The 27,150-nt window shown below is 35.7% G+C and overlaps 1 protein-coding gene and 1 long non-coding RNA gene across 2 annotated transcripts in view; one reads left to right on the forward strand and one right to left on the reverse strand.

Moving 5' to 3' along the window:
* The window catches only part of MALRD1 (MAM and LDL receptor class A domain containing 1), a gene marked incomplete at its 5' end in the record, with an annotated part of 844,763 nt that overhangs the window by 98,994 nt on the left and 718,619 nt on the right, over positions 1 to 27,150 (reverse strand). Inside the window, one exon of the mRNA XM_073885547.1 lies at positions 24,107 to 24,173. Coding sequence (XP_073741648.1) covers positions 24,107 to 24,173 — 67 coding nt within the window. The remainder of the gene's footprint in view (positions 1 to 24,106; positions 24,174 to 27,150) is intronic.
* On the forward strand, positions 2,009 to 13,389 carry LOC112838990 (uncharacterized). Its single transcript, XR_003212112.2, has 3 exons — positions 2,009 to 2,274; positions 11,110 to 11,171; positions 11,899 to 13,389. It is a non-coding gene; the product is annotated as an uncharacterized lncRNA (long non-coding RNA).

Genomic DNA, 27,150 nt, shown 5'->3' on the forward strand with positions numbered 1-27,150 from the left:
AAACCCTACATTGGGCTCCACACTGGGTGTGTAGCCTATTTAAAAACAAAACAAAAGTAACAAAACATCTGCAAATCAAGCGACATGATACCCCCCATTAGCAAAATGAAAGGTAAAAATCATATGATCTTAATGCATGCAGAACAAAGTAATGAACAAAATTCAACATCCATTTAGGATTAAAAAAAACTCTCAACAAAGTGGGTATAGAAGCACACCTCAAATAATAACAGCCATATAAGGCAAGCCCACACCTGACATCATACTCAATGTTGAAAAACTGAGAACTTGTCCTCAGATCAGGAATAAGACAAGGATGCCCATCCTCACCTCTTTCAACACAGTACTGGAAGTCCTAGCCATAGCAATTAGGCAAGCAAAAGATATAAAAAGCATCCAAAATAGGAAGGAAGAAGTAAAACTATCACTATTTGCAGATGACATGATACTATCAATAGAAAACCCTGAAGACTAAAAAAAAAAAAAAAAAAAAAAAGATTCAAAACAAAAACAAAAAAGAAAACCCTAAAGACTCTATCTAAAACTCATAATAAATGAATTCAGTAAAGCTGCAGGATACAAATCAATATACAGAAATCAGCTGTATTTCTATACACTTAATAATGAAGTAGCAAAAGAGAAATTTCTTAAGAAAACAACTCCATTTACAGTTGCACAAAAAAGAATGGGTTGAAATAATTAATATTGTTAAAATGTCCACAGTACCAAAAGCAATCTACAAATTCAGTGTAATCCCCATCAAAATACCAGTGATGATTTTCCCAGAACTAGAACAAAGAATTCTAAAATGTGTATGGAACCACAAAGACCCTGAATAGCCAACCAATCTTGAGAGAGAGGAACAATGCTGGAGGTATCACAGCCTCAGATTTCATAGTTACAGTAATCAAAACAGTATGGTAGTGGCACAAAAGCAGACATCAGTGGAAGCACTGATCAATGATATAGAACAAAGAGCCCAGAAATAAACTCATAAATATATGGTAAATTAATCTATGACAAAGGAGTCACAAATATGCAATGGGGAAAAGACAGTCTCTCAATAAGTGGTGCTGGAAAAACTGGACAGCTACATGCAAAATTATGAAATTATTTTCATTACCACTACTTTACAGCATATCCAAAAATAAATTCAAAATGGATTAAAGATTTAAATGTAAGACCTGAAACCACAGAACTCCTGGAAGAAAACATAGGCAGTAAGCTGTTTGATATCAGTCTGCCTTTGGATCGGGTCATGATCCCAGGGTCCTGGGATCAAGCCCCATGTCCGGCTCCTGGCTCAGTGGGCAGCTTGCTTCTCCCTCTCCCTCTGCCTCTCCTCCTGCTCACGCTCTCTCTATCTCTGTGTCTCATATGAATAAATAAAATCTTTAAAAAAATAATAAATAAAAATAAAAATATCGAATCACTATGATGTACATTTGAAACTAATAGGATACTGTAGGTCAGTTGTACTTCAGTATAAATTCTGGGATGTTTAAGTCTATAAGTTTATGATAAACATAACTTTGAGATATTTAAATCTGATAATTTTAGCCTTTTTCTCTTATTTAAGCCTAAATTTTTTCTTCCTTTGGGACCATTAGTAAAAATTAATGTACAAGATAAATACAGATGGCATTTAGATGATAATATGAGTAGAGAGCAGTTCCTAGATGCCTTCTAATTGGATATGAAAACTATGTAGCACTATTATTCTGACAATTTCCTTATTAGTTTCTTTCTTTTCATTTGAAAAACAAAACAAAAAATTATTGAATAATTTCCACATCTCAGCTCTTTTGCTGTGTAATACCATGAATGCAGTTATTTCTAAATTGTGTAGAAAGGGGAAAGGAGGAAACTAGATAAGTTCAAGAAATGAAATGAAAGGAACTTTTTAACCACAGAGTAACACTGACCCAGAGAGATATGGATTAGAATTAGATGCTGTTGGATACCACATTTTCCAAAATAGCATAGTGCTATGAAACTCCACAAAATAATCTGATACAGAACATGGTCAGGGTAGAAAGGAATATTAATAAAAGTTTCAGTGTTCAGTTTCAATTTCTGAAAGACCTTGTTGACATGTATTTATTTAAAAAACTAAAACAGACTTTTTTTCTTCCCTTTCCCTTTTTCAGGATTGGAGACACCTTTGGATTAGATTAGACTTCAGGGAATACCACCTAAGGAGTAGGACATAAAGAAGCAAAGAAGCAGTACCCCCTGGTGGGCATCATAGTCAATGGGAAGTCACTGCAACAGGTATGCATTGAGGGGAGGGGAGTGACCTGAGCTAATTTCAATTTAATTTGTGCAGCTCAGCTGTAGAAATAGACTCTATCTCCACTACCACCACTCCTGAAAAAAACCCCAAAATTCTGATATATTAATACAAAACCACACATTGACTCTTTAAGGCAGTAGCAACTCTGAGGTTTAAGTAATGCTGACTTAAAATACATCTTGTCTCGTTAAGTTAAAAACATTCAAATTATCTATTCTGAAAGTGATACAGTGGTTAGCTTCTGGCCAGAGGCATGCACACTGCAAATATGATAGGAGAAAATACTAATGTTCAACTGTTATACATTCACAATCTCTTATTTTAATTCCCTCTGCCAATAAAATAATTTGTATATGTCATTTCTCACACTGATTTTATGCTAAAAGACTAGAAATATATGCTGATTTCTGTGTGCTAAAGGAATGGAACATTGAGATGTCAGTCACTCCTTCAGGGATCAAAAAACTCTGATTTTTGAAGTGGGTGATTTTATTTCTATTGATTGACTGGCTGATTGTATATTTCCCAAAATGTATAGTTTGAGCTAGGGAACAGTTGCTTTAAAGGGTATGAGAAACTCCTTCTATAGTGGGCAGAGCGTTATTTCAAAGGATTCTTGTGGGAATCTAAGAGATGTTATCTGTTGAATTTGAACTACTTCATTTCAGCCATTTTCCCAATTAAGACCATTTAAAGATGACTGTACCCTGCCACGGTTCTACAGAAAAATAAACACATTTTCTTCCATCTATGTACAACTGAACCCTATTAGGTGATACAATGGATGCTTTTTCTGAAATAAAAACAGTCTCAAGACTACATTTTTTTCTTTCCTACATATTTTTTTTTAGGAGAAAAATGTTACATGTTTTGACACTATATCTGCCTTTATATTTGACCTTCTGGACCATTCCTCACTTCCATTTCCTAACTATTACTTTCTGTTTAGTTGTATGCCTTTGGAGCTCTGAGCTATTTATTTTCTTCTTTTTTTTCCTCAGATAAAGCAGAGTTTAAGAATTTAGTTTTCGGGGTGCCTGAGTGGCTCAGTCGTTAAGCATCTGCCTTCGGCTCAGGTCATGATCCCAGGGTCAGTCCTGGGATCGAGCCCCACATCGGGCTCCCTGCTCCGCGGGAAGCCTGCTTCTCCCTCTCCCACTCCCCCTGCTTGTGTTCCCTCTCTCGCTGTGTCTCTCTCTGTCAAATAAATAAATACAATCTTAAAAAAAAAAAAGAATTTAGTTTTCATGAGGCTTCAATTAAAAAAAACAAAAAAACAAAAAATACCTAGCCTTCCTGTTACTCTGGTCATCCACATGACAAAAAGGAAGTTAAACTGTTTGCTGACATGTCTCTTATGGTTTGAGTCTGAGCTTCCTTCATGAGGAGTCTTGCCAAACACTCGGCTTCCACAGACAGTCTTTTGTGGGAGGTGACCTCATTGGAATCTAAGAGCAAAGGCTAAAAAAAAAAAAAGCCATAATAATTAAAAACAAACCCTACTCTGGTGAAGGATTGCTTGGTTCACATTCCTAAAGTAGCTGGAAATATACTTCCTGGATAGTTTAATAGAATAGTAGGTCTCTTCTCTTAAAAACAACTCTTCTTCCAGATATTCAAGCTCTGGCTTACAGTGCCACCATCTTCCAAGTTATTGGAATGGGTTTTGGATAATCTTTGATTTTTTCTTCTTCTCCATCATCCCTCACTCATATTCAGTTAATTATTAAGTTCTAACATTTTTCCAGAATTAATCTTCTGCTACTCTTTTACTATAGTACCACTTTGCTTTTAGACTAGCGGTGTGCCTGTAAGTTTTATGGTTAATTTCAGTCTCTCTAAACATTCTCTTCACTTGGTCTCCACTCTGTTTATCTTGTGCCTTTAACACACTGGACATGTTTTCATAATCCATGACGAGAAACCAATAAGGAAAAAGTGTCCATTGGCACATGATCTTATTCATTGCTTCGTCTAAATTCTTACCTTAATACCATATCCTTGGGCATCCCTTTTGTTGACCATTAAGGGCTAAAAACTTTGCCTTCTCTCCTGAATTTCTGATCTGTCATGTGGTGCTGTCTTTCCAGCACAAGTGGTTCCTTTCTAGGAAAGTGATCTTAAACTTGTTTTGTAGGGCGCCTGGGTGGCTCAGTTGGTTAAGCGACTGCCTTCGGCTCAGGTCATGATCCTGGAGTCCCGGATCGAGTCCCGCATCGGGCTCCCTGCTCAGCGGGGAGTCTGCTTCTCCCTCTGACCCTCCCCCCTCTCATGTGCATTCTCTCTCTCTCAAATAAATAAATAAAATCTTAAAAAAATAAAAAAACTTGTTTTGTAGATTGCATCTATCCAGGCATACCAGTACCCTGACTTAGCCCCAGGTGCCCATCCCATCAAGTGGTTGGTATATCTGTTGATTCATTTGTTATTTCTGTAAAGGGAATGGGACACTAACCTTCCTAAAATGGAATTTTGACAATTTGATTAATGTAGTTAAAAGCCATCAATGACTCCCCTTTGACTGTGATTCTGGAACCAGGTAGACCCAATATCCAGTTTTGTCACTCATGAAGTGGCAAGCTATGAACCTCTCTATGACTAAGTTTCTTTATCTGGTAACAACTGATAAATTGTTTGCAAATATTTCACTTTTGATTTTTGCCTTTGTGTTTAGAAGTAAAATTGGTCTATACTTTCTTTGTCCTGTCCTTATCCACTGTTGGTATCAACATGATCCTGTCTCATAAAATGAGTAGGATGGTTTTTCTACTTCCTTTCCTTTTTCTGTAATAATTGGCACAAAGTATTTATGTTCTATGAAGATTTAGTAAGTAAACTTCATCTTAAAAAATCATCCGATATGGGAGCTTCCTTTGTAATTATTTATTAAGTTAACATATATTTTCTTCAATTTTCTTTTTTTATATTTTACATCTTTTCATTATGTGCTTTTCTTGACTAATTTTTACAGATATACTTTATTTCTTGCTTGCTATTTTTCTTACTCTTACTTGTGGTTTTCCATTTCCACTTACAGAGTCCCCCTTGACATTTTTTTAAAAGATTTTATTTATTTATTTGCGAGACAGCGAGTGAGAGAGAGCATGAGAGGAGAGAGAGTCAGAGGGAGAAGCAGACTCCCCGCCGAGCAGGGAGCCCGATGTGGGACTTGATCCAGGGACTCCAGGATCATGACCTGAGCCGAAGGCAGTCACTTAACCAACTGAGCCACCCAGGCGCCCCACCTTGACATTTTTTTTTAAGTTTTTATTTAAATTCCAGTTAGTTAACATACTATGTAATATTAGTTTCAAGTATACAATATAGTGATTCAGCACTTCCATACCACACCCGGTGCTCATCAGGACAAGTGTACTCTTTAATCCCCATCACCCATTTCCTCCATCCCCCCATTCACTTCCCCTCTGGTAACTGTTAAGTTTGTTCTCTATAGTTGAGTCTATTTTGTTGTTTTCCTCTCTCTCTCTCTCTCTCTCTCTCTCTCTCTTTTTCCCCTGCTTTGCTCATTTGTTTTGTTTCTTAAATTCCACATATGTCTTTTTCTGATTGCTTATTTCACTTAGCATAATACTCTCTGCCCACTGATGGGTGAATGGATAAACAAAATTATGGTAGGTATATCCATATAGTGGAGTATTACTTAGCTTCAAAAAGGATGGGAATTTGGATGCATACTACAACATGGATGAACTGTGATGCATTTTTATACTAAGTAAAACAAGACAGTCACAGAAGTACAAATACTGCATAATTCCACTTATATAAATTTAGAGTAGTCAAATTTATAGGAGACAGAAAGTAGAAGGTGGTTGCCAAGGGCTGGGCATAGGGTGGGGAGTTATTATTTAATGGGTAGGGTTTTAGTTATATAAGATAAAAAGTATTCTGGAAATGGATGGTGGTGATGGTTAAATAACAGTGTGAATATACTTAATACTACTTTACACTTAAAAGTTGTAAAACGTACATTTAATGTTATATATATTTTACTGCAGTAAAAAAATTAAATAAATTAAATAATTAAAATAAATTATTTAAATTAATTAATTAATTAAGTAAATAAATATTGTATAAATATAGTATTTCTCAAACAAATCCTAATTTTGGAATGTCTAACTTCTGAAATGAAAAAAGGAATTTAGCACATAAAACTACCCTCTAAACTCCTTCCTCTTTTCAGTGCTATTCCTTTCCAGATGTTAGTTCTGAGTTTTTAAACATGGGTATTATTTTTAGCGTTAATAGTTCATAAATATATGGAAGAGCATACCAACTTTTTAATCATCACTGTTTTGTGCATCCTCACTTTCACTCTGGGATAAACGTTTCATTTTGCTTAATTTACCAAGGAATTATTTTTTTTATTGGAAAGTCTATGTATAGTAAATATTCCTGATCTCTATGATGGAGAATATTTTTATTTCAGTTTGGCAGGGCATGAAATTCTAATTTGACAATTATGTTCCCTTAGCATTTTCCCTCTGTTACCATCTGGTGTCTATATTCCTGAGAGAGTTCCATGGTCAGTTTAATTAATAAAACTTCAAAAGTACTGTGTGTATTTTCTTCTGCTTTAAAAATATTCCCTTTCTCCTGATATTGTGCAACTTTCCTATGCTACATTAAGCTGTGGATTTTAGTTTTTTGTTTTGTTTTGTATGTACATGTGTGTGTAGTATTTTATGTGCTAAATTTAAATACATGATTTTATTCAAATCAGAAATATTCTCAGTCACTTTTCAATATGGCTTTTCTAATATTCTATTGTTCTATGTTTTTAGAAATCATAGTGGCATATATGAAGCTCATTAATCTGCCCTTTATATGTCTATGTTTTAAATATTCTTTCATATTTTTAAATCTTTTTGTCTTTCTGTTATATTCTGAATCATTTTTAAAATATCTTCTGATCTATTAATTCTCTCTTCAATTGTGTTCAACTTAGATTCTATTTTAAATTTCCACGATTGCTTTTTAGTCCAATTTTTTAAAAAATTATAACTGCCTAATTACTTAAAAAAATTCTTTCACATTTTATGGATTGTATTTCTTCCTTTAGATTTTTGAGGATCTTTAACATATCTATTTTAAACATATTTTAAATTGCTTTTTAAAATTTTTATTTCACTAGGATTGTACTTCCTGTTGATTTTGCTTACTGTCTTTTTTATCATTAGATTTTCTTATTGCCTTGGAGCTTTATTTTGTGAACTCATCCTGAATTGGCATTATCTCTCATGAATCCCCCCATGGAATGGTTTTAGGTTACTTTTCTTAGCTTGTACTCCATTGTCCAAGTCTTAGTGTTTCAAGGCTTCAGGGCTGGCGTGATACTACAGAGCTCAAATATGCAGTTCTTGTTCCCATCAGTAGCTTGGGCCAAGTACTAGTTGCAGTGCAATCTGTGTTCTTGCTATGACAGGCATTCTCCTTCACAAAAAGGTACAGATCAACACCACAATTGCAGTTTTTTCCATCCTGATTTCATGGGTGCAGAATCTTGCTTGCATACCTTGTTTTATATGTTCTTCCACCAAACTGGAAGTACACCTAGTACCAATTCTTCTACAAGAATCAGATGTCCCGCCAATTTGTCCTTTCTGTAGTCCGTTTTATTTGGCTTTAGCCAAATAAATCTCTGGAATCAAACCCTTCTTACCAAATATTTACAGCTTACTTTTTTATAGCCTATTATTTTTTATAGCTGTGTGGTGATATTTGAGGACCCCAGGCTAGTTCGTCCCACTCAAACTGTAGATGAGTTCTATGGAAGAGACTTCTCAGCACCTAGCCATATCCATTCTCTCCTTCTTCCTCACCAGAAGAACCCTGAAAAATGCCCAGCTGAAAAATTATTAAACCTGTACTTTGCATAAGCATGGCTTTTGGGATATAATAAAAATAAAACCCCTTTTGTCTTCTATGGTCTTTAAATCTACTACATATAAATAAAAATTCTAACAGACCTCATGACTGTCCTGCTCAGTTTAAGTAAATGAGTAAGGTGATGGTCACTTTAAGTGATAAAAGCATCATTTTGGTAATTTAAGTGCTCAATCTTATGTAATAATCAAAACCACAAACTTAAGGTTGTGTTTCTTCCCTTCTCTTAGGAGGGATCAGCTTTAGAATGGTTGCCACGTTTCCAGAACACTTCACTTGGCATTTTCTTTCTCCCTCAGCCCCCCCTCTCCCACTGCTTCTGGTCCATCTGTCACTGGAATCTGGGAAGCAGATAAAGAACATCCTTCCTTGAGTTGCGCTTCCAGTTCTCTGGGCCCAGCAAGTGTATAAAGAATCTTGGGATTTTTCAGAAGGCTGTCTTGTCCTTCTACTTTGGGGTCTCCTCAACTTCTGGCAAAACTACTCTGGTGAAACATTTTTTGTTTGTTCGTTTGTTTAAAATTACCAGGGTGACATTACTAATTGAGTATAATATTGTCTCCAGGATTTATATACTTTTGACTTACTTCTAGGGGAGGCAAGGCCCCAGCTACTGTTCCACTGTGCCCTGCCACTGTAGGGCAAGAGCCACCACCACCACGCATCTCCAGACGTCTCATACGCATGACAAACACTAGTTCTATGAGCTCTTACAACTATAGGAACTACAGCAGTGCTCTCTGAGAATTCTCTTTGAAGCCAATCTCACTGTGCTGTTCCTTGAGGAACAGGGTGGGACTCAGCATGGCCAAGAAGTTTTCATAAATCAACTCCCTCAAAAGTCTTCCCTCAACACTTCTAATAGCCTCAATGTTGCACAAGTTGTCTAAAAATGAGTCTCTTTTAACTTGATATTCTTATTCCAAACTTCTGCTAAATTTCTTAGGAAAAGGAGATATATGCAGAGATAGTTTTGTGAGATTATGGTTAAGCTCCCTTTTCCTTTCTGGTTGTTGGTTGTGGGGTTTTTTGTTTGTTTGTTTGTTTGTTTGTTTGTTTTGAGTTGTCTAGGAAGGGGTTTTGATGGAGTACCAGCCCAGACTGCAAACTCAGGAAACAATCACAGATTTGGTTTGGGCATTCTTGAACAAGTGAAATAACAAGTGAAATAATGTATCTCTAGTATTTTATAAGTAAAATAATTTAACTTTAGGTTTTAATTTCACTATAGCCAGGTATCTTTTACTAGAAGCTGAATGGGCTTTCTAATTGATATGCATACTAAGATAGAGAGATGTTCAGAGAATCGCCAAGGTCAATGGGCTGACTCAGACCCCTTTTGATGCCCTAATCTATGGGCTGAGAGAAAAATGCTAAGGACTACATCCTTATCTCTGTTCCTTTGTCGGCTTTCTGTTGGGTTTAGCCAATGGAAGACAGAAGCTGGAGCTTGGACAGTAGAAGGAGAGAAAATTTGAGTATGTTTTGTCTGTTTCCTCCAGCTTCTCTGCCTGGGCAGTTGTTTTAGCCTTCCCCAACTACCCTTCCAGCTTGAACCTACCCCCCTCCCCCAACACACACACACAGCTCTCACGGGGAAATGGTTATCCATGATCTACCCCTTGTCCCTCCAATTTAGGCTTTTTACTGCTGCTAGTCTCTTAGAGTCTCAACATCCCTTGTCATTAATTTAATCTTGCCTATATACCATCATCAAAGTAAGTATTCTTGAAAGTTTTGTTATGTTATCCATCTGGGGTGAATTATCCTTCCTGGTGAGTCCCTGACTAACTCTACTATATAAGTATTAAATATAGTCAAGGCAGAACTTCTAATTCTAAGTCTAGTCTTCTTCCTTTCCTTATACCGCACAGTATTTCATTAAACTTGATTTTCAATGATTAAGTTTTATATATTGTGATGTTTTACCATAAAAAACAAAGAAACTTGGCAAAATACTTGCCAATATGGATATATATGTGTGCACACTAGGGTGATTTATCCTAGTGAACGATATATTATAAAAATAATATATACCATTTATCAACATATATCTTTTTATTTTCATACTTGTATTCCCTCAGCATCATAAAATGCACATGTATCCAACAGGAAAATACAATGCATTATAATTTACCTTGTTACAGAGAAATTTCTTATAATATCACTTTTAATTCCAACAAAATGGAAAAGAACAATATATGTAAAGCCTCATTTCCTATATTGAAGTCTTTTTTCAAACTAAACACATGTTTATTCCGATACTCTAACAAGAAAATAGTGTTTTTCAATGTTATCTACAAAGTAAAAAATGCAGTGTTTGCTTCGGCAGCGCATATACAAAGTAAAAAATGCAATTATTAGAAAATCTTTATTCCAAAATTAGAATTCTCTCTATATATTCAGAAAGCATGCCCCTTTAGTTCTCAACACTGTTAAATGGTAATGACACTAAAATGAAAAGATTTGCTGTAAAGTGATCTTATATGTTTTACTCTGGATCTTCAAGCAGTAAATTCAAAAGGGAATGCATTTCTCTTTGTTCAGTACCAAAATGCATGTTCTCTCCTTTTATCTTTTTCTTGCTGCCCCTGTGACATTTGCTACAAATGCATTTGTATGTTCAGTTATTTCCCCACACATAGAGAATGAAAAGGCAAGTAGACGTTCTATCAACACTATCACTATAATTTCTAGAAAATTATTTTTCTATATTGTGTTACATTTTCCAGTTTTTGCATGTACATCTCTCACAATTCTTTATTTTTCTGTACATAGTAAACAGAAGGATAATATGGATCTAGAGATTTATAGATTACATAAAATCTAGCCACTGATCATGAATGGTCATAATTTAATATTAAACTTGAAGACATAAATAATTTCCATTACCTCCTTCTTCCTCCTAGTGAAAATAAAGAAAATAAACCAAGTCTATGAAGAAAACAAAGAGCTGCCCTACATCTCAGAGGTATGGATGGACAGCAGATTAAGGCAATGGCAAACATAAACGAGGGCTTTCAGGGGATAAGAAAAGTCCCACGGGGGTTTCAAAATTAAAATGCATTGAACTACTTAGATCTGTCAACATTTCGCTAGTAAGAGGGATAGGTTCAAAAAGTTCTACCTCATTTGCTAGATCTTGCTTCTGTAAGGCAGAGATCAGCCACCTAGCAACAGCACAAAAGATTCTACTCTGACATAGTTAAACTCATGCTGGCTGAGCAGGAAGAAAAGCTATGTAGGACCAGGGCAGAGCTGGATGGCCTGCAGTTCCAGTACCACTAGGGAGCCTGCTTTGGGAAACTGTGAAATTCATTCTGAGGAATGACTTTTTGTCAGCATTCTTCAAGGCTCAGGTCTCTGAGCGCCTCCCCTGGGCTGTGCCTCTCCCCTCCCCTTCAAGAGTACGCTGGACACATGCACACAGCACACACGGCAGAGAAAGAAAAGATGTCATTTCCAATCAACTGCTTTCCCATTAAAGCTCAGCCGTGCACATGCTAGGAAAATTGATGAAAATTGTGTAGATTAAGAGGAAACATTTTCCTATGCAGCTCTTTTGAGATCAGTGAAGTAGAGAGGTTTTTCAAGTTCCTAATCCTTATAATATAGACAGCTATCTCTTGTTCTCTTTTTAAAGCAAATTCTTTGGCATTAGATACTGCCCCAGAAATAACCCACCACTTTTCTTCCAGGAGGAAAGAAATATCTACTTAACAGTCAGGTCATACCAGAGACTTTGGAAAATATCTGGATCACAAATCCCTGTCACCAGTGACCAGTAAACGAAATCTGGGCCATGTCCTTCCTTGCAGAATGCCCTCCCTGGATGAGTCAACAGGTCATTCAAGAGACACTTACATCAAATTGTCAAAGCAATGCAATTTTCAGCTGTGAAAACTTATGCCTGGCATGAAAAGTCTAAACACAATTTTAAAGTTAAGTGTACAAACACATCACAACACTTTCTTTCCGGGAAAGGGGCAGAGAAGGAAAATTAGGTATTACTGTGCTTTTCATTTTCATGACTCTTTTGGCATATGTGACTGGAGAAGGATCCAGTTTTGGGAGTGAGGCAGGGAGGGAGGTTTAGTGAGAGAGGTTATTTGGTTCATCTTCAATCACATTCCTAGTCTGTCTGGCTTGTTTGGCTCTGCACAAGGCAGAAAGTGTGTAATACTTTCTGACAACAAGGGAAAAAAAAAAACAAGGGACAGGCACATTTATCTTGGAGACACTGTTAAAAGCAGCCAGTTGGCTCTGCCTTTTACTGTAAACAATGTTATTATTTTTTCAATACTGTAACTGTTTTAAAGGCCTTTTTAAAAAATGCATTTCTAAGTTACAGAAGCAGTATTTAAAATAAAAATGGAGAAACTAAAATATGAAATTGCCCTATCTCCCAAAGCCAGTTTCCTTCTAGAGAGGTCACTTACAACTCCTAACAATTTGATGTGTACACTGCTAGACTTGTTTTTCATTTTTTATATACACTCACACTTACACATCTTCTCCCCCCATAGAATTTTAATATGCTTATCATTGTGGAATTTGCATTTTTCACCTAACAGGATACTTTTCTATGTCAGGATTTATATTTTCCATTTTAAAAACTGGTTTTATAAGATCACATTACACTATTTTGAACTTAAATTTGTTTTCAAAACAGTACTATAAGGGCACCTGGGTAGCACAGTCAGTTAAGCATCTGCTTTTGGCTCAGGATGTGAGTCAGGGGTCCTGGGATCCAGCCAGGCTTTGGGCTCCCTGCTCAGCGGGGAGTCTGCTTGTTCCTCTCCCTCTGCCCCTCCCCCCATGTGTGTGAGCTCTCTCTCCCTCTCAAATAAAATCTTTTTAAAAAAATGGTACTATAAAATACCAATTTCAGCATGTTTACCTTCGTATTTCTTGTTAATATGTCAGTAGGCTAGATTCCTAGGACAGGGGTTGCTGAGTTAAAAAGTATGAAGATTAAAATCCTGAATGGGTATTTTCATTTTGTCTTTCCTAGAAGTTTCTCTTCCTAAATGTTGTACATTTTGTTGTATAGTTTCCTAAACTATACAGATTATATTCATATAACCCATATATAAAAGTGCCAGTGTTTCTACATGCTTACAAATAGTGGATATTACTAATTTTTTTGTCACTTTTAATAAGTAAAACTGGGATTTCAAAGGTTTACTTTGCACTTAACCTATTAATGAATGTTGAAATTTTTTCAGGTATGTGTTGAGCATTTATATTCATTCTTCTGTGAATAATCTTTGTCTAGTTGTTTATTACATAATTTGTATTGCTCTGAGGGAACACTATATATAGATAATTAATATAATAATTAATCCTTGTCTATAGTATGTACTATATAGCTTTCTTGTGGCCTGTTATCGTGTTATTAAAAAAAAGACATCATATATATATATATATATATATACACATATGTGTGTGTATATACATACAAATGATGTCTTTCACCACACTGCAGTTTTACTTCTGTTTGAGAACAATCATGTGATCACATTTTCAAATTTGTTCATCTTTTGTCTTATGGCTGCTAATAAACTTATAAGTGGCTTCCATACTTCAAGATTTAAAACTGGTCTTTTATTCTATATTCTCTCTAAAAGTTTTTATAATTTCACCCTTGTCCATACCTTTATTAAATCTGGAATTAATTCATTGTGTAAAATGTCAGTAATAATTTATATTCTAAATAAATGGCTAACCCATTGTTCTAATACAATTATTACTAGTCCAATCCATCCATTCTCATCAACTTGAAATGCTGCCTATTTTATCCTAATTTCACATAGCTACATTAATCTATTGGTGGAATCTTTATGCTTTTGCAATAGCCTTTGTGTATTTCTGTCCTGGCTCCCCAGTATATATTACCAGGACTTTATAGCATACTTTAATACCAAGTACAACAAATATCAATTTTTTTTATTGTTATGTTAATCACCATATATTACATCATTAGTTTTTGATGCAGTGTTCCATGATTCATTGTTTGTTCATAACACCCAGTGCACCATGCAAAACGTGCCCTCCTCAATACCCATCACCAGGCTAACCCATCCCCCCACCCCCCTACCCTCTAGAACCCTCAGTTTGTTTTTCAGAGTCCATCATCTCTCATGGTTCGTCTCCCCCTCTGACATACTCCCCTTTTCTTCCTCTCCTGTTATCTTCTTCTTTTCCTTTTTTCTTAAAATATGTTGCGTTATTTGTTTCAGAAGTACAGATCTGTGATTCAACAGTCTTGCACAATTCACAGCGCTCACCGTAGCACATACCCTCCCCAATGTCTATCACCCAGCCATCCCATCCCTCCCACCCCCAACCACTCCAGTAACACTCAGTTTGTTTCCTGAGATTAAGAATTCCTCATATCAGTGAGGTCATGTGATACATGTCTTTCTCTGATTGACTACAAATATCAATTCTTAATTTTGCTTTTAAATATTATATTATGTTTACAGTATTATGTTTATGTTAAAATCCACTGGCCTGAAAAACCAACAAAAATCTAGAACACTGAAAATGTTCTTTGGTTGTCATTTGTACACTATTGAATATTGCTAATTCTAGAAAGTAAGTTCATGCATTTCTTTTTCCTAGCTATGTAATCAGGTCCTTGAGCATTCCTCACGTGAGCTTTGCAGTTTTCTGTATGTGGGTCTTCAACATGTACTGTTAAGTGCAGGCCTGCATATATTATAATAGGCTGTGAATATCTGCAATAATGTCTGTGTTTCTTCTTCTTCAATATGTTTAACTCTTACTTCTTTGTGCTTCTTTCTTTGGCTAAAACCTCTTGGGCAAATAGAATAATCCCAGTTGCTAACAGACCATTATTTTTCTTATTCCTGGCTTTAAGAGAAATGCTTTTAGTTTTTTGGTTTTTTTTTTTTTTAAGTAGATAGACACATTTAAATTTTTGGAAGAGAGGTACTACATCTTTGACTTTTCAAATTTCTACTGTGTCATTCAATCTACTCAACTTTAATACCTCCTCTTCTTGGGACAATTTTGGTAATTTATATTTAACCAGAAAATCATTTCTTCCATGTGTTGGATTTGAAAAACAGACACCCACATGGCCCCTCAAGCTTATAGCATAAAAGATATCTAAATGCCCTCCTCTTTAAATTGACTTTTTAAAATTTTGAAATGATTTTCATTTACAAAACATTTAAGTTTTTTATGAATATTTGTTAGTCCTTAGTGCTTGAGTACTGTGTTTGAAAAAATAACAGAGGCCATGATCTTAAATTTTGATGGTTTGTTCTGTATTCCACCTCATAAAGAACTATTGTTGGTTGCTATGGAGATGATTTTGATGATGTTAAGAAATTGGCGAACAGATTACTAATGCTTTCCATTTAGATACAACATTTAAAAAAATGCTCTTAAGTAAATAAAACACATATGAATTATACGTTTCAGCAACACAGAAGCCCTTTTCAGTTCACAGTTCCATGGTGGCAGAGGATGTTAGTTTCTTAGTGAATATCCATTTTCCTCTTCCCCCTTAGAAAAAGGTTAAAGTCATTTATTCGAAGTCATGGCATTAGTAAGTGGTGGATGGAGTTCATACCTAAACTCAGGTTTACCTGTTTTTAGATTCATATCCCAGTCTTCTTTTGTACATTGTACACAGGCTATGACTCACATGAATGTGGGTTCAGGGAGAGTTCTAGAGAGGAGGTTCTACACAGGTTGGGACATAAAAGATGAATCTAGAGTTTTGTTTTTTTTTTCAATTAGTCCAGGTGGGAAGGTATAAAATGGGCAAAAAGGAATGGGCAAAAAACATGAATGCCCACAGGAATAAAAGCGCATAGTGTGTTTTAAAAAAGCAGCAAATAGCCAAGTGCAAATAAAGCTTAGTCTAGATTTTCTGTAGGCATTCAATTCATATCTCTACTCATAGAATCTTGCAATCATAGAATCATGAACCACCTAGTCAAATCTCCAAAGAGGAAACATGCCACAGTGGTTGATAACCTAGGAGTATAAACCTTGGCCAAAAGAATCTGAATTCTACCATTTTCTTTCTTTTTTTTAAGATTTTATTTATTTATTTGAGAGAGAGAGAGAGCACAAGCAGGTGGAGTGGCAGAGGGAGAGGGAGATGCAGACTCCCCACCAAGCAGGGAGCCCAACACAGGGCTCCATCTGGGATCGTGACCTGAGCTGAAGGCAGATGCTTAACCAACTGAGCCATCTAGGCACCCTGAAATCCACCATTTTCTTGCTTTTTGTGTCTGGGAAAATTACTTAAGTTCATTCCACTAAATCTCATTTCATTAACTGCTAAATTAGTATATGATCATCTGCCTTATAGGTTTATGTGAAGGCCAAAGACATGTCAAACACTTAAGAGGTTCTGACATGTTATTATCAACAATAACATCCAGATTTTTTTCTTAAGATTTTTATTTACTCATTTGAGGGAGAGAGAGAGAGAGTACAAGCATGAGCAGGGGGGGAGAGGCAGAGGTAGAAGCAGACTCCCTGCTGAGCCGGGAGTCTGAGGTGGACCTCCCTCCCAGGACCTGGAGATCACGACCTAAGCCCAAGGCAGACATTTAACCATCTGAGACACCCAGGCACCCCTACTCTCCAGATTTGTAACATTTGAGTCAAATGAAAGAACTACAGGATAGTTCCAGTAACTATTCTATATTTCTTCATTTTCCTTTATGCTGCCCCCCACAACACCTTTCTACACCTGGCTAAAGGGACACTCTTTAACTGTTCCATATTCCAGGTATACCCCACTGTGTGGATATGCCATAGTTTATTCAACCACTCTCCTATATGTAGATATTTAGGTTGTTTCCAATATTTTGAAATTATAAGAATGCTACAGTGAGTAACTCTGTTACTCTTTATTCTTATAGTGTTGGAGTTGTACCACCAGTATAAATTCTAGAAGTGGAACTGCTAGGTAAAAAGTATATGGATATATGGTTTTTTTTAGATATTGCCAAAATCACCTCCATAGAAATTATACCAATTTCCATTTCCGCTAGCAAAATGCTTGTTTCTTCACATCCTTACTGATAGAATATGTTGCTCATCAGAGAGGTGAGAAAAAGCATGTTAGTATCATTTAAATTTGCCTTTCTGAATTTTTTTGATATGTTTGATCATCATTTTATATATTTGAAAAAATAATATTATCAGTTTTTTTAATATGATGTTTGGTCTTTTCCCATATCTTGAAATAGTTCTTTAACTATAAGGGATATTTCCTTTTTCTGAGATTTATGAGATAAGCATTTCCTTTCAGGTTGCCATTTGCCTTTTGATATTGCTTATGGTATTTTTGTACCAGGCAAAATCTTATTTTTAATCAAATTTTTATGTAAATTTATCGGTTTTGTCTTCTGTTGCATTTGGTCTTGAGTCATTGAAAAAAGCATTTTCTTACATCCAGAGTATAGAGAAATTTACCATGTATTTCTCTAGTATTTTTATGGTTTCACCTTGCATTCTGCCCCACCTGAAGATTATTTTTATGTGTGTATGGTGTGATGTATGGTTCTAATTTTATCTTTTTCCAAATAGCTAACTAGTTGTTCTGACATTTCTTGTTAAAAAGTCCAACCTGTCCAGTGATTTGAGATGCCATTTTTGTCATTTACTAAATATTCATATGCACTTGAATATATTTCTAGATGTTCTATTTCATTCACCTGAAATGTCTTTCAAGTGTCTGTACCACATTGCTTTAACAATAAGAGCTGTATTCCATTAAACTAGTAGGGCTCCTCAGCCCCTAATAGATTATGTTTTTCCGTGTTTAACCAGCCAGTCCTGTGTTCATTTTCCATATGAACTTTAATATCTAATTGTTTAACCCCACAAAAAGCTTGTGGGTATTTTTGTTGGAATTGCATTAAATATATGGATTAACCTAGGAAGAACTAAGATCCTTTCTATTTTGAGCCAGCTCTTCAGAAGAGAAAATATGCTTCTACTTGTTCAAGTCTGGGGATTGTTTTTATCATAGAGGTGTGGTTTTATTAAATTTATTCCTAAATATTTTATCTTTTTTGTTTTTATTGTGAATACGTTTTCTTTTCCTTTGCCCCTCTAGTTTTGTTTGTGTACATACACAGTTGTCTCTGAATGCTAATTTTATGTCCCCCAACCTTACTTACTGAATTGTTTTTAATTTTTTAATAACCTTTTATGATTAATTCCCTAGGGTTCTCCTGAGATACTATCATGATAATTTAACTTCTTTATTAATTCTTTTTTTTTTTTTTTGAGACAGAGAGAGACTCTCAAGCAGACTCCACCCTGAGCTCGGAGTCCAACGTGGGGCTCGATCCCATGACTCTGAGATCACGACCTGAACCGAAATCAAGAGTCAGACGCTCAGCTGACTGAGCCACCCAGTCCCCTTTATTAATTCTTATGCTTTTTTTAATTTTTGGTCAAATTGTATTGCCTACTACCTCTCATTTGATATGAAATATCAGTGAAGACAGGGGTCATGTGTGCCTTTGTTCCCAATCTTAATGGTAATGTCTCTCATAATTCTCTATCAAGTAAGATGCTGAATTTAAGAAGGATTTATATCAGTTGGATACCAATTCATATTTTCCTTATTGCCTTTTAAAAAAATATCAGGAATGATAACTGAATTTTGTCAAAACTTTTTTTGCAACTCTGAAGACAATCACAATGGGTTTCTTTGTTTCTTTCCTTTCAGAAGTCTAATACTAAACTAATTATTTGGTCTTTTTCCCTAGAGGCCATGAGGATGTGTGTGTGTAGAGAGATAATATTAGGCAAAACACCTGTCCCTCCCATTCTTGAAGGAGTATATTTTTCTTCATTTTGAAGTCCCATATTATTATTAGGATATGTCTTGGAGTTCCTGGCTTTGTGTCAAATTTCCCAGGTAATTTCTGGCCCTTTCATCATGTAAATTCATTCTTCTTTCATTTCTCAAAGTTTTCTTGGATTACAGTTTTAAATATTAGTTCAATTCCATTGTTTTATTTTCCTCTTTAGGGACTCCAATTATATATATGTTCTTTATCTTCCACTTCAACTACTTTCTCTTTGAATTATGTACTTTATCTCCTTTTTGTTCCCTTGGTTATTTCCCGAACTTTGTCCAGAATTCTTTAAAAGATTTAACTTGAATCTATCCTGTCTTGGGAGAATGGTTATAATTTATTCTTTCTTTTCTATTTCATTTCCCTCCTGACTTCAATCAATTCTTATTTGATTCTTACTGTTTTGTTATCCAATTGTACTTTGACTTTAAAACCTCAATTAACTTTTACTCCCCATCCCCCCCATTTCCCTAAATTTAACTGAATTAATATTTAATTCAGTTTGGAGTCAGGGTCTTGGAGTACTTTCTTTTTGGCTTCATGTTCCTTTGTTTTTGTTTGTTTTGTTTCGTTTTTGATGGGGAGAAGGAGAGTGTTCATAAGCTGAATTTTATTTTAAACAGTGGCTTTTTATAGAAGGAAAATTGCACTTATCTCTTCATTTCAAGGCCAGGGTTGAAGAGTTGAGGTAGTTTATAAGATTCCTAGTTTAAGAGCACCCTCTCCTGTCACTGTAGCAAAGTAGAGTTTCTTTAATGAATATTTTTCTATTTTGGTATCCGTTCTGTCCTACAAACTGGAGTGATTTTTTGTTTTTAGTATTATGAGCATATCATATGCTCACTCAATACACTGCTTGCTGCCTACAAAGTACCCAACGTTTCCTTTGTGATTGGCAGTTTGGAGTATGGTAGGTCATTTGCTCATATCTTAATACATTTTAGGAACATATTTAAAAGTACTGATACTCTTCCTTGAAATTTCAGGACTTTCCATTTGTGTTCATTCATTTATACTTCATTCAGTGTATTATTCAAATAGCTCTTACAATGTCAAGTGTGTGTTTCGGTCCTAGCCATGAAAAGGTGTGGAAAATATGATTCTTATTTTCTAGGACAATCGTCTTCAAAATGTTGCCCACGTACTCTGTCTTTAACATTTAGAAATTCCAATTGACCATTTTCCTCCTTAACCTGATATTTTGACCCCTTTCTAGCAAATATTTATCCTAATTTAAAATAGTTTATACTTAGAAGCCTTTGATTATGTTTTCAATCTTTTCTGCACCAAAAATATGAACATAGTTTTTTTTTTATTTTCAGTGACTGTAATTGTCCAAGAGTTGTCCTTATGAAGAAAACTAGTAAAAACTGAAAATAACTTTTGATAGTCATAAAGAATAAAGTTTTAATTGGAAATATATTTCTTCATAGGATAGGACAGGTTTCAATAGGTAGTTTAGTAAAACTAATACTTGTAAAATAACAGAATGAGGGAAGCAATAGAGGAGCCCAGAAGGAGGAGTGAGGCATTCTCTCTAGTTGGTCTGGGAAAGGCTTCCCAGAAAAATTGCCATTTATATTGGATCTAAAGGATTAAAAGGCATCTTTGGGGCAAGTAAGGTAGAAAAATAAAATTCTAAGTAGAGGGAACAGTGTGTGCAAATCTGAGAGAAAGAGAATATGCCCTGCCCAGGCAACAGGTCTTTTTGGACATGTCTAATCTGTAATGCCCATGAGACACCCAAATGAACTTTGGTGTCTTATTGGCAAGTGAATTTAAGAATGTGGAATCTAGTGGGATAGGGTAGCTGTTGATAAATTGTATTCAAAAATCTATAAATTAACCCAAGCTTTGATATTTTTCTGCCTACCTTCACTAACATACATATCTATGAAATATACAATAAATTTATCTATATATGTATATACAGATAATTATATATGCATTAATTTGATATACTGTTTCCTATTTCTTTCTTTTAGCCTTGATGAATTGATTTTTTTTTCTTTGTAACCTCTTTCCTGCCCTTTGGAATTTATATTACATAGCTCAATCTGTTTTTCAAAGAAACAGATTGGTATATCAAAGTAATATAATAAGCAAGCCTCCTTAGGTGAGGAATAATTTTTCCCTATTTTGGCTCATGATTTGCTTCTTCAGCCCTCAGATATGGTGTTGGTCCTCAAGTAATGGAAAACCATGGTTTACCTAGTAGTTTTTATGCTTGTGGATAATTATAAACTTCCAACAACCTAAATGACCTTTTCCTTTTTTTTTTTCTTTTTAAGTCTCTCTTCTCTAGGATCACAGGTGAAAACTGAAGATCCTTTCTCAAGGCATCTTAGATCCCAAGAGAAAACCCAAAGGCTCTGGTGATAGGCCACCTTTTTGATACCATGAAGTTCTTATATTCACAATGCCAGGCTAAGAGATGGGCTTTGGTTCTGTCCTTACCTCTTTGAGTGACAGAGACCTTGAATTCTCACACTTGGGAATGACAGGGGTTTGACATAAAGCCAACATCTTTCCATAGTGCTTTATATTTACTCTAAAACTTTGCATTCTAAAGCCACCCTCATTTAACCTTAAATCCAAAAAAGAATACCTGTGTGACAGATGACACAAAATTCCATTGGAAATGAATTTGATACTAAATGCAACTAGAGATAATTTACATTGTTATTTTGCATTTCAGTAAGATATGTTGTGCTTAAAGAATTGTGCAAGTACAAGTCAAAGGATGGATGTTGCAAGATTATTTGTGAAAGCAAATATTAAAGAAAGAAACTAAACAGCCATTAATAGGATTAATGAGGTTACTTAAAATGACGGACCCTACATTAAATATTGCAGACTACACAGCATAAAAAGGGATGATATAATATTCCGATGGCTAAGCTTTCCTATAGTATCTTCTGTATGTCAGACATGGTACCGAGTGTCTCACATATGTTAACCCCTTCTAGTCTCACAACCACCCTATGAAGTAGGTGCTGTTATCTTCTCCAGTTTGCCAGACAAGGAGCTGGACACATTAGATTGAGAAATTTGCTCAACACTGCACAGCTGGGAAGTGATGGCTCTAGAGCCATATGTACCGACATGGAACAACAGCACAATATTTAACAAAGAGAAAATAAAAAAAAACATAAACAAGGTGCAAAGTGAATGTGTAAAGTATAATTCATATTTCTGTAAGAAACAAATGTGTGCTTATGTGTGTACATGTGCTGGTGAAAGGGAAACCATATTTAGGTGGACAGAAACCGTAATAATACAGAGTGGGATTTAGATGTTGGGGTTTCTACTTTTTGCCTGATACACTGCTGTAATGCCTTCTAAAAGTTTATTATAATATACATATGGTTACTTTTGCACTTCACGGTTTTAAAGTAATTAGAGGTTGAATGAAGAAAATACCATATTATAATATGAAAAAAACCTCAAGTCATTTTTCACACCTATGTTGAAAAGAACACCAATTCCAAACATTTGTTTATACTGGTGGTGATTAGTTATTCCACTATTTGAAAAGTATTATTTACTATCAAAAATGCTATTTTAAAATGTTTGATTAATGAATTTCTTTCTACATTTTGCTGCATTGATTTCCTTCCTCTGGTCCCTTTGCCTCTTAATCCTCCCACTGCATGTTAGAGTTTTCTCATGTGAGAGAGACGCATTTCAGATGTCACCATCTGTATTTCCATTTTTAAAGTTTATTTAAGTACCAGAGGACATTGCCAAGAACGCAAAACTCTGTTTGCTTAGCTGAGACTAGCTACAATCCGGACAGCCTTCTTGCCAGTGCTAGAGAAGACAAAAACGCAAACCTCCTTACTGTAAATAGCTGACACTAAACAACATTATCCACTCAGCTGACATTCGATAGACATTATTTATGGCATCATTCTCAACTTCTTTCAGGAGATTTTTAGAAATTAATACTATGCATCTGTCTTTCCATCAACTTACAGTTTGTGACAAATTAATTTCCATGGAAACTGGTACAGGGGAAAGTATAATTTTGTTGAGATGTTGTGAAATAAATTATGTAATGAAATAGACAAAACACTTAGAGAAACCCATTAATATTCTCTTTCAACAATGTTAAAACAGTGTCTAAACATATCTCATCATAAAAATGTTTTGTTGTGTTAATTGATAGAGATTTTTGCTTTTAAAGGGATAAACAACTTTTCCTAAAATACAAGTGTTGACTCAGAAGGATATAAGTATTTAAACAAATATCAATCAGTGTTTTCCAGATACTTCTATGTGTTTTGTTATGACTTGAGTATCAACCTACAATCCGTTCTCTAATAAGCAAAGCACTACATCCATTGGTCTGCTAGATTAAAAAGTCATAAAAACAAATATGATGGACTATGCATCATTTCCTTTGGAATTTATGAAACTGTTTTGCACAATTCCCTAAAGGGTGAGGGAAAAAATCAAGCAATCTTTGATATGCAATATAAAAAATTCCCCAAAGAAATCACAAGGACTGTTTTTGTATATTTTTGCTTTAAGTATGCAAATGTATTCCTTATCTGTACCTTAACTTTGGCTACTCATAAACATCCACTGCATAAACTAGAAAAAGGTCTTATTTATGAATTAATGTTATCCTTTGTCATTAGAAAAGAGAAATATGAAATGTGAAATAAAAAGGGAATAAGGAAATAACAGACACTAAGTTCATCTGAAATAGGATGACACCCACATAAAAAATCTTTTTATAACCTGATATAAATATTAAAAATAAGAACGAATGAGTATTAAAACTATGTCCTGTATAATATAAAATGTTAAGACATAAAATCATGTTAAATAATTGCAATCTTTTTTCTAAAATATACTCGCATCTTCCTTTCTCTTACTCAGACAGACAAATGCAAAAAAGGCCATTATCCACTATTTTCGCCTCAATAACCTTGTGTTCATTGGTGTTGTATTGTATCAGCTTTGAGAAAAATAAGTAAGCCAATGGCAATAACTATTCAAAGAAAAAGTAGACAATGCTCCTTACCGACACACAGGACCATTCTTCTCCACTACACAATTCCCACCATTTCTGCAGTAACCAAATGGGCACTCTAAAAAGAAGCATCACAAAACCCACCGTTAATTGTAAATATTATTAGGAAGGACAAGGACATATTATTGTTAATCACTGCATTAAATCTAGCCACTGAGAATAAATTGCTTCCTACTTGCTAAAAGCACAAGAATTCTCCTAGGCTACTCCCCTGTGCCCCACAAATTTGTTCAGTGGCCCTTGCTGCCCTTGATGTGTTCCTTCTCTTCACATGCCTGAGTGGTTGACCACAAGAGAAGACTTTTTTTCCTCCCCTGGATTAAGTAAAATCTTCTTATTTAGAACATGTCTGCATGACATATTTGTGATTATACTGAAATTTGTTATTTAATGCAACATTTATTGTCTTCAGTTCCACACAGTAGTCACTATCATGACAGACAGTGCTTTCCACGGGTGACCTTGTCTTCTTTGGTAAAATGTCACTCATGCACGTGCATGTCCTACCTTTGCATCCATGACAGACATCAGCGTAGCTCAAATCGACCTTCATTGCCCTGGCCCTGCTCTCTTGCTGCTTGTATCACTCCCCACTTCTAGGTTAGCATCAACATTTATTTTCAAAGGTGGTTTGCTTATAGAATAAAGAGAAGCTAGATATTGTCACATAGGTATGACTCTGAAGTGGTTAGTGCCTTTAGCTCTTCAGGGTTCTTTACAGTCTCCTTGGATCCTCACACATCCATCCTGATCTTCTAAGACCTCTTGGTTTCCCTACTCAATCCCCAAATTGCTTTTCTTGGCTTTTTTTGGACACCTCCTCTCTTGCAGGATATCAATGGTATCTCTTGCAGAATACCATTCCCCCCTGGTTGGGCTGTCTTAACTCCAATACTTGGTGGAAATTTGTAACTCAACACATCTTTTCTGAGCATCTGTTAATGTCTGGCACTAGGCTAGGCACTGGATATATAACAATAAATAATACAGGTAGTTTACAAAATGATTAAAGCTGCAGGCACCAGAGTCAGACTGCCTGAGGAAGAATCTCAACTCAACTTAATTAGCTGTATAATAGAAGATAAGCTAGTTAGTGTCTCTGTGCCTCTGGTTCTTCTCTGTCAAACAGGGTTAAAAATAGTACCTCTCTCACAGAGTTGTTGAGAATGTTAGAAAACACCTAGCTCACAGCACATGCTTAAGAAATACTGATCTAAAAAAGATACAGTTATGGTCTTTGCTCTCATTGATCTTCCAGCTTCATGGAAAATGCAAAACCAAAAAAGTGACTAGGGAATTAAAATGCGATATTAAAAGTAATATAATTTGGAATGGATGTAACAAGGATGATGGGAGTACCAAGAAGAGCACCTAAATCAAATTTGGGGAATAAGGAAAAGTTTTCCAGAAGAAAATCAGGGCATTCATGTGGGCAAGTGTGTGTGTGTGTGTGTGTGTGTGTGTGTGTGTGTGTGTGTGTGTGTGTGTGTAAATAATCATAAAGACTCAGAGGCCCAAGAAGAGAGTGTTTGAGGATCTGAAGGAAGTTCAGCCTGGCTGGACTGATAATATGAAGAGAGTATGGGAGAAGGTCAGAGACACACAGGGGCCAGATCACATAGGCTTAGTGAGGAGTTTAAACTTTAACCTCGGAGGCCAGAATTTTAAGAAACTAAATGGATATTTCATGCTTTAAAAAGACTATTCTGGATCCAGTATGTAAAGTCAACAGAAGGGCTAAGACTAAAATTCAGGAGCCCAATTAAGAGCTTTTTGTAATAATCCAGTAAGAAATGGTGGTTGCCTAAATGAAAGAGGTGGGGTAGGAGGTTGAGAATTGTGGGGATTTATAAGGTATTTAAATGTTAGGATTGAAACATCCTGGTGGTTTTTTGGAAGAATCAAGGGTGATGTGCAATTTTCTGGCTGGCCCCTGGCTAGTTGGTGGTTTCATTCACTGAACTGGGGGAACTGTGGGAAAGGGAGAATTTATAGGGAAAGATGCTGGTGTTTTAAGTGCCTAAGGGGACATCCAAGTAGAAGCATTCCTTGGGCAATATTATTTGCAGGTCTGAAGCCCAGATAAAACACAGGCTAGGGCACGGATTTGAAGCTTTGGGTTTCTCCCTCTGCCTTTCAGCTGTCATCACTTTTCAGGCTTGCCCCTCAAAAATCACTTGAGATCATTTTTTAGGTGTCATGGGGTCACAAATATACAGTCTTTGTCTTTACAGGAGCAGACTAACCTTAGCAGAGAGAGAAACAATTTACTTGGGCAAAGAAACGATGATGATAATGAACAATAGTAGAAAAGTAATAAGGAGAAACAAAAATTTCATGTAGGAAAATATTCCTTGGAGGAAAACTTTGAAGGGCAACTAGAGAAAGTCAGATTGTGGAGCCAGTCACTGAACACTGGGAATGGGGAGGAAGAGACAGTAGGAAAGAGGAAAAATAGGGAAGGAGGGAGGCTGCAGTGTGGAAACACATTTGCAATATACCATATGTGTCTGGTGTCCTTTTTGTTCTCAAAGGTGTCCAGTAATATGCTCCCCCAGGGACATAGTTGGCCCCTAAACAACGTGGAGGTTTGGGGCACTGACCCTCGCATGGTTAACAATTCACAGACAACTTTTAACTCCCTCCAAAGTTAACTACCAATCACCTGCTGTTGACTTACTGATAACATAAACAGTCGGTGAACATATCTTTTGTATGTGATGTGTATTATATGCTGTATTTCTGCAATAAAGTAAGCTAGAGAGAAAAAAAAATGCTCTTCGGAAAATCGTTAAGGGAGAGAAGCTGCATTTCCAGTACCGTCCCGTTAAAACTCTGCATGTAAGTGGGGCCACACAGCTCGAACCTGCGCTGCTTAAGGGTCAACTGCAGTTTCCATATCTCCCCTTCCCTATGTAATTACAACCCGGGAGAGTGGTACTAAAGATGGGGGTGCAGCTACACCCCTCAGGCTTCCGGGCATGCTTGGCTGAACAGAACAGATGTCAAATTTTCTTCCTAAACAAGAAATTATC

This window comes from Callorhinus ursinus, unplaced genomic scaffold (assembly GCF_003265705.2).
Source record: "Callorhinus ursinus isolate GAN/ISIS: 27379988/994484 unplaced genomic scaffold, GSC_fseal_2.0 scaffold63, whole genome shotgun sequence".
NCBI lineage: Eukaryota > Metazoa > Chordata > Mammalia > Carnivora > Otariidae > Callorhinus > Callorhinus ursinus.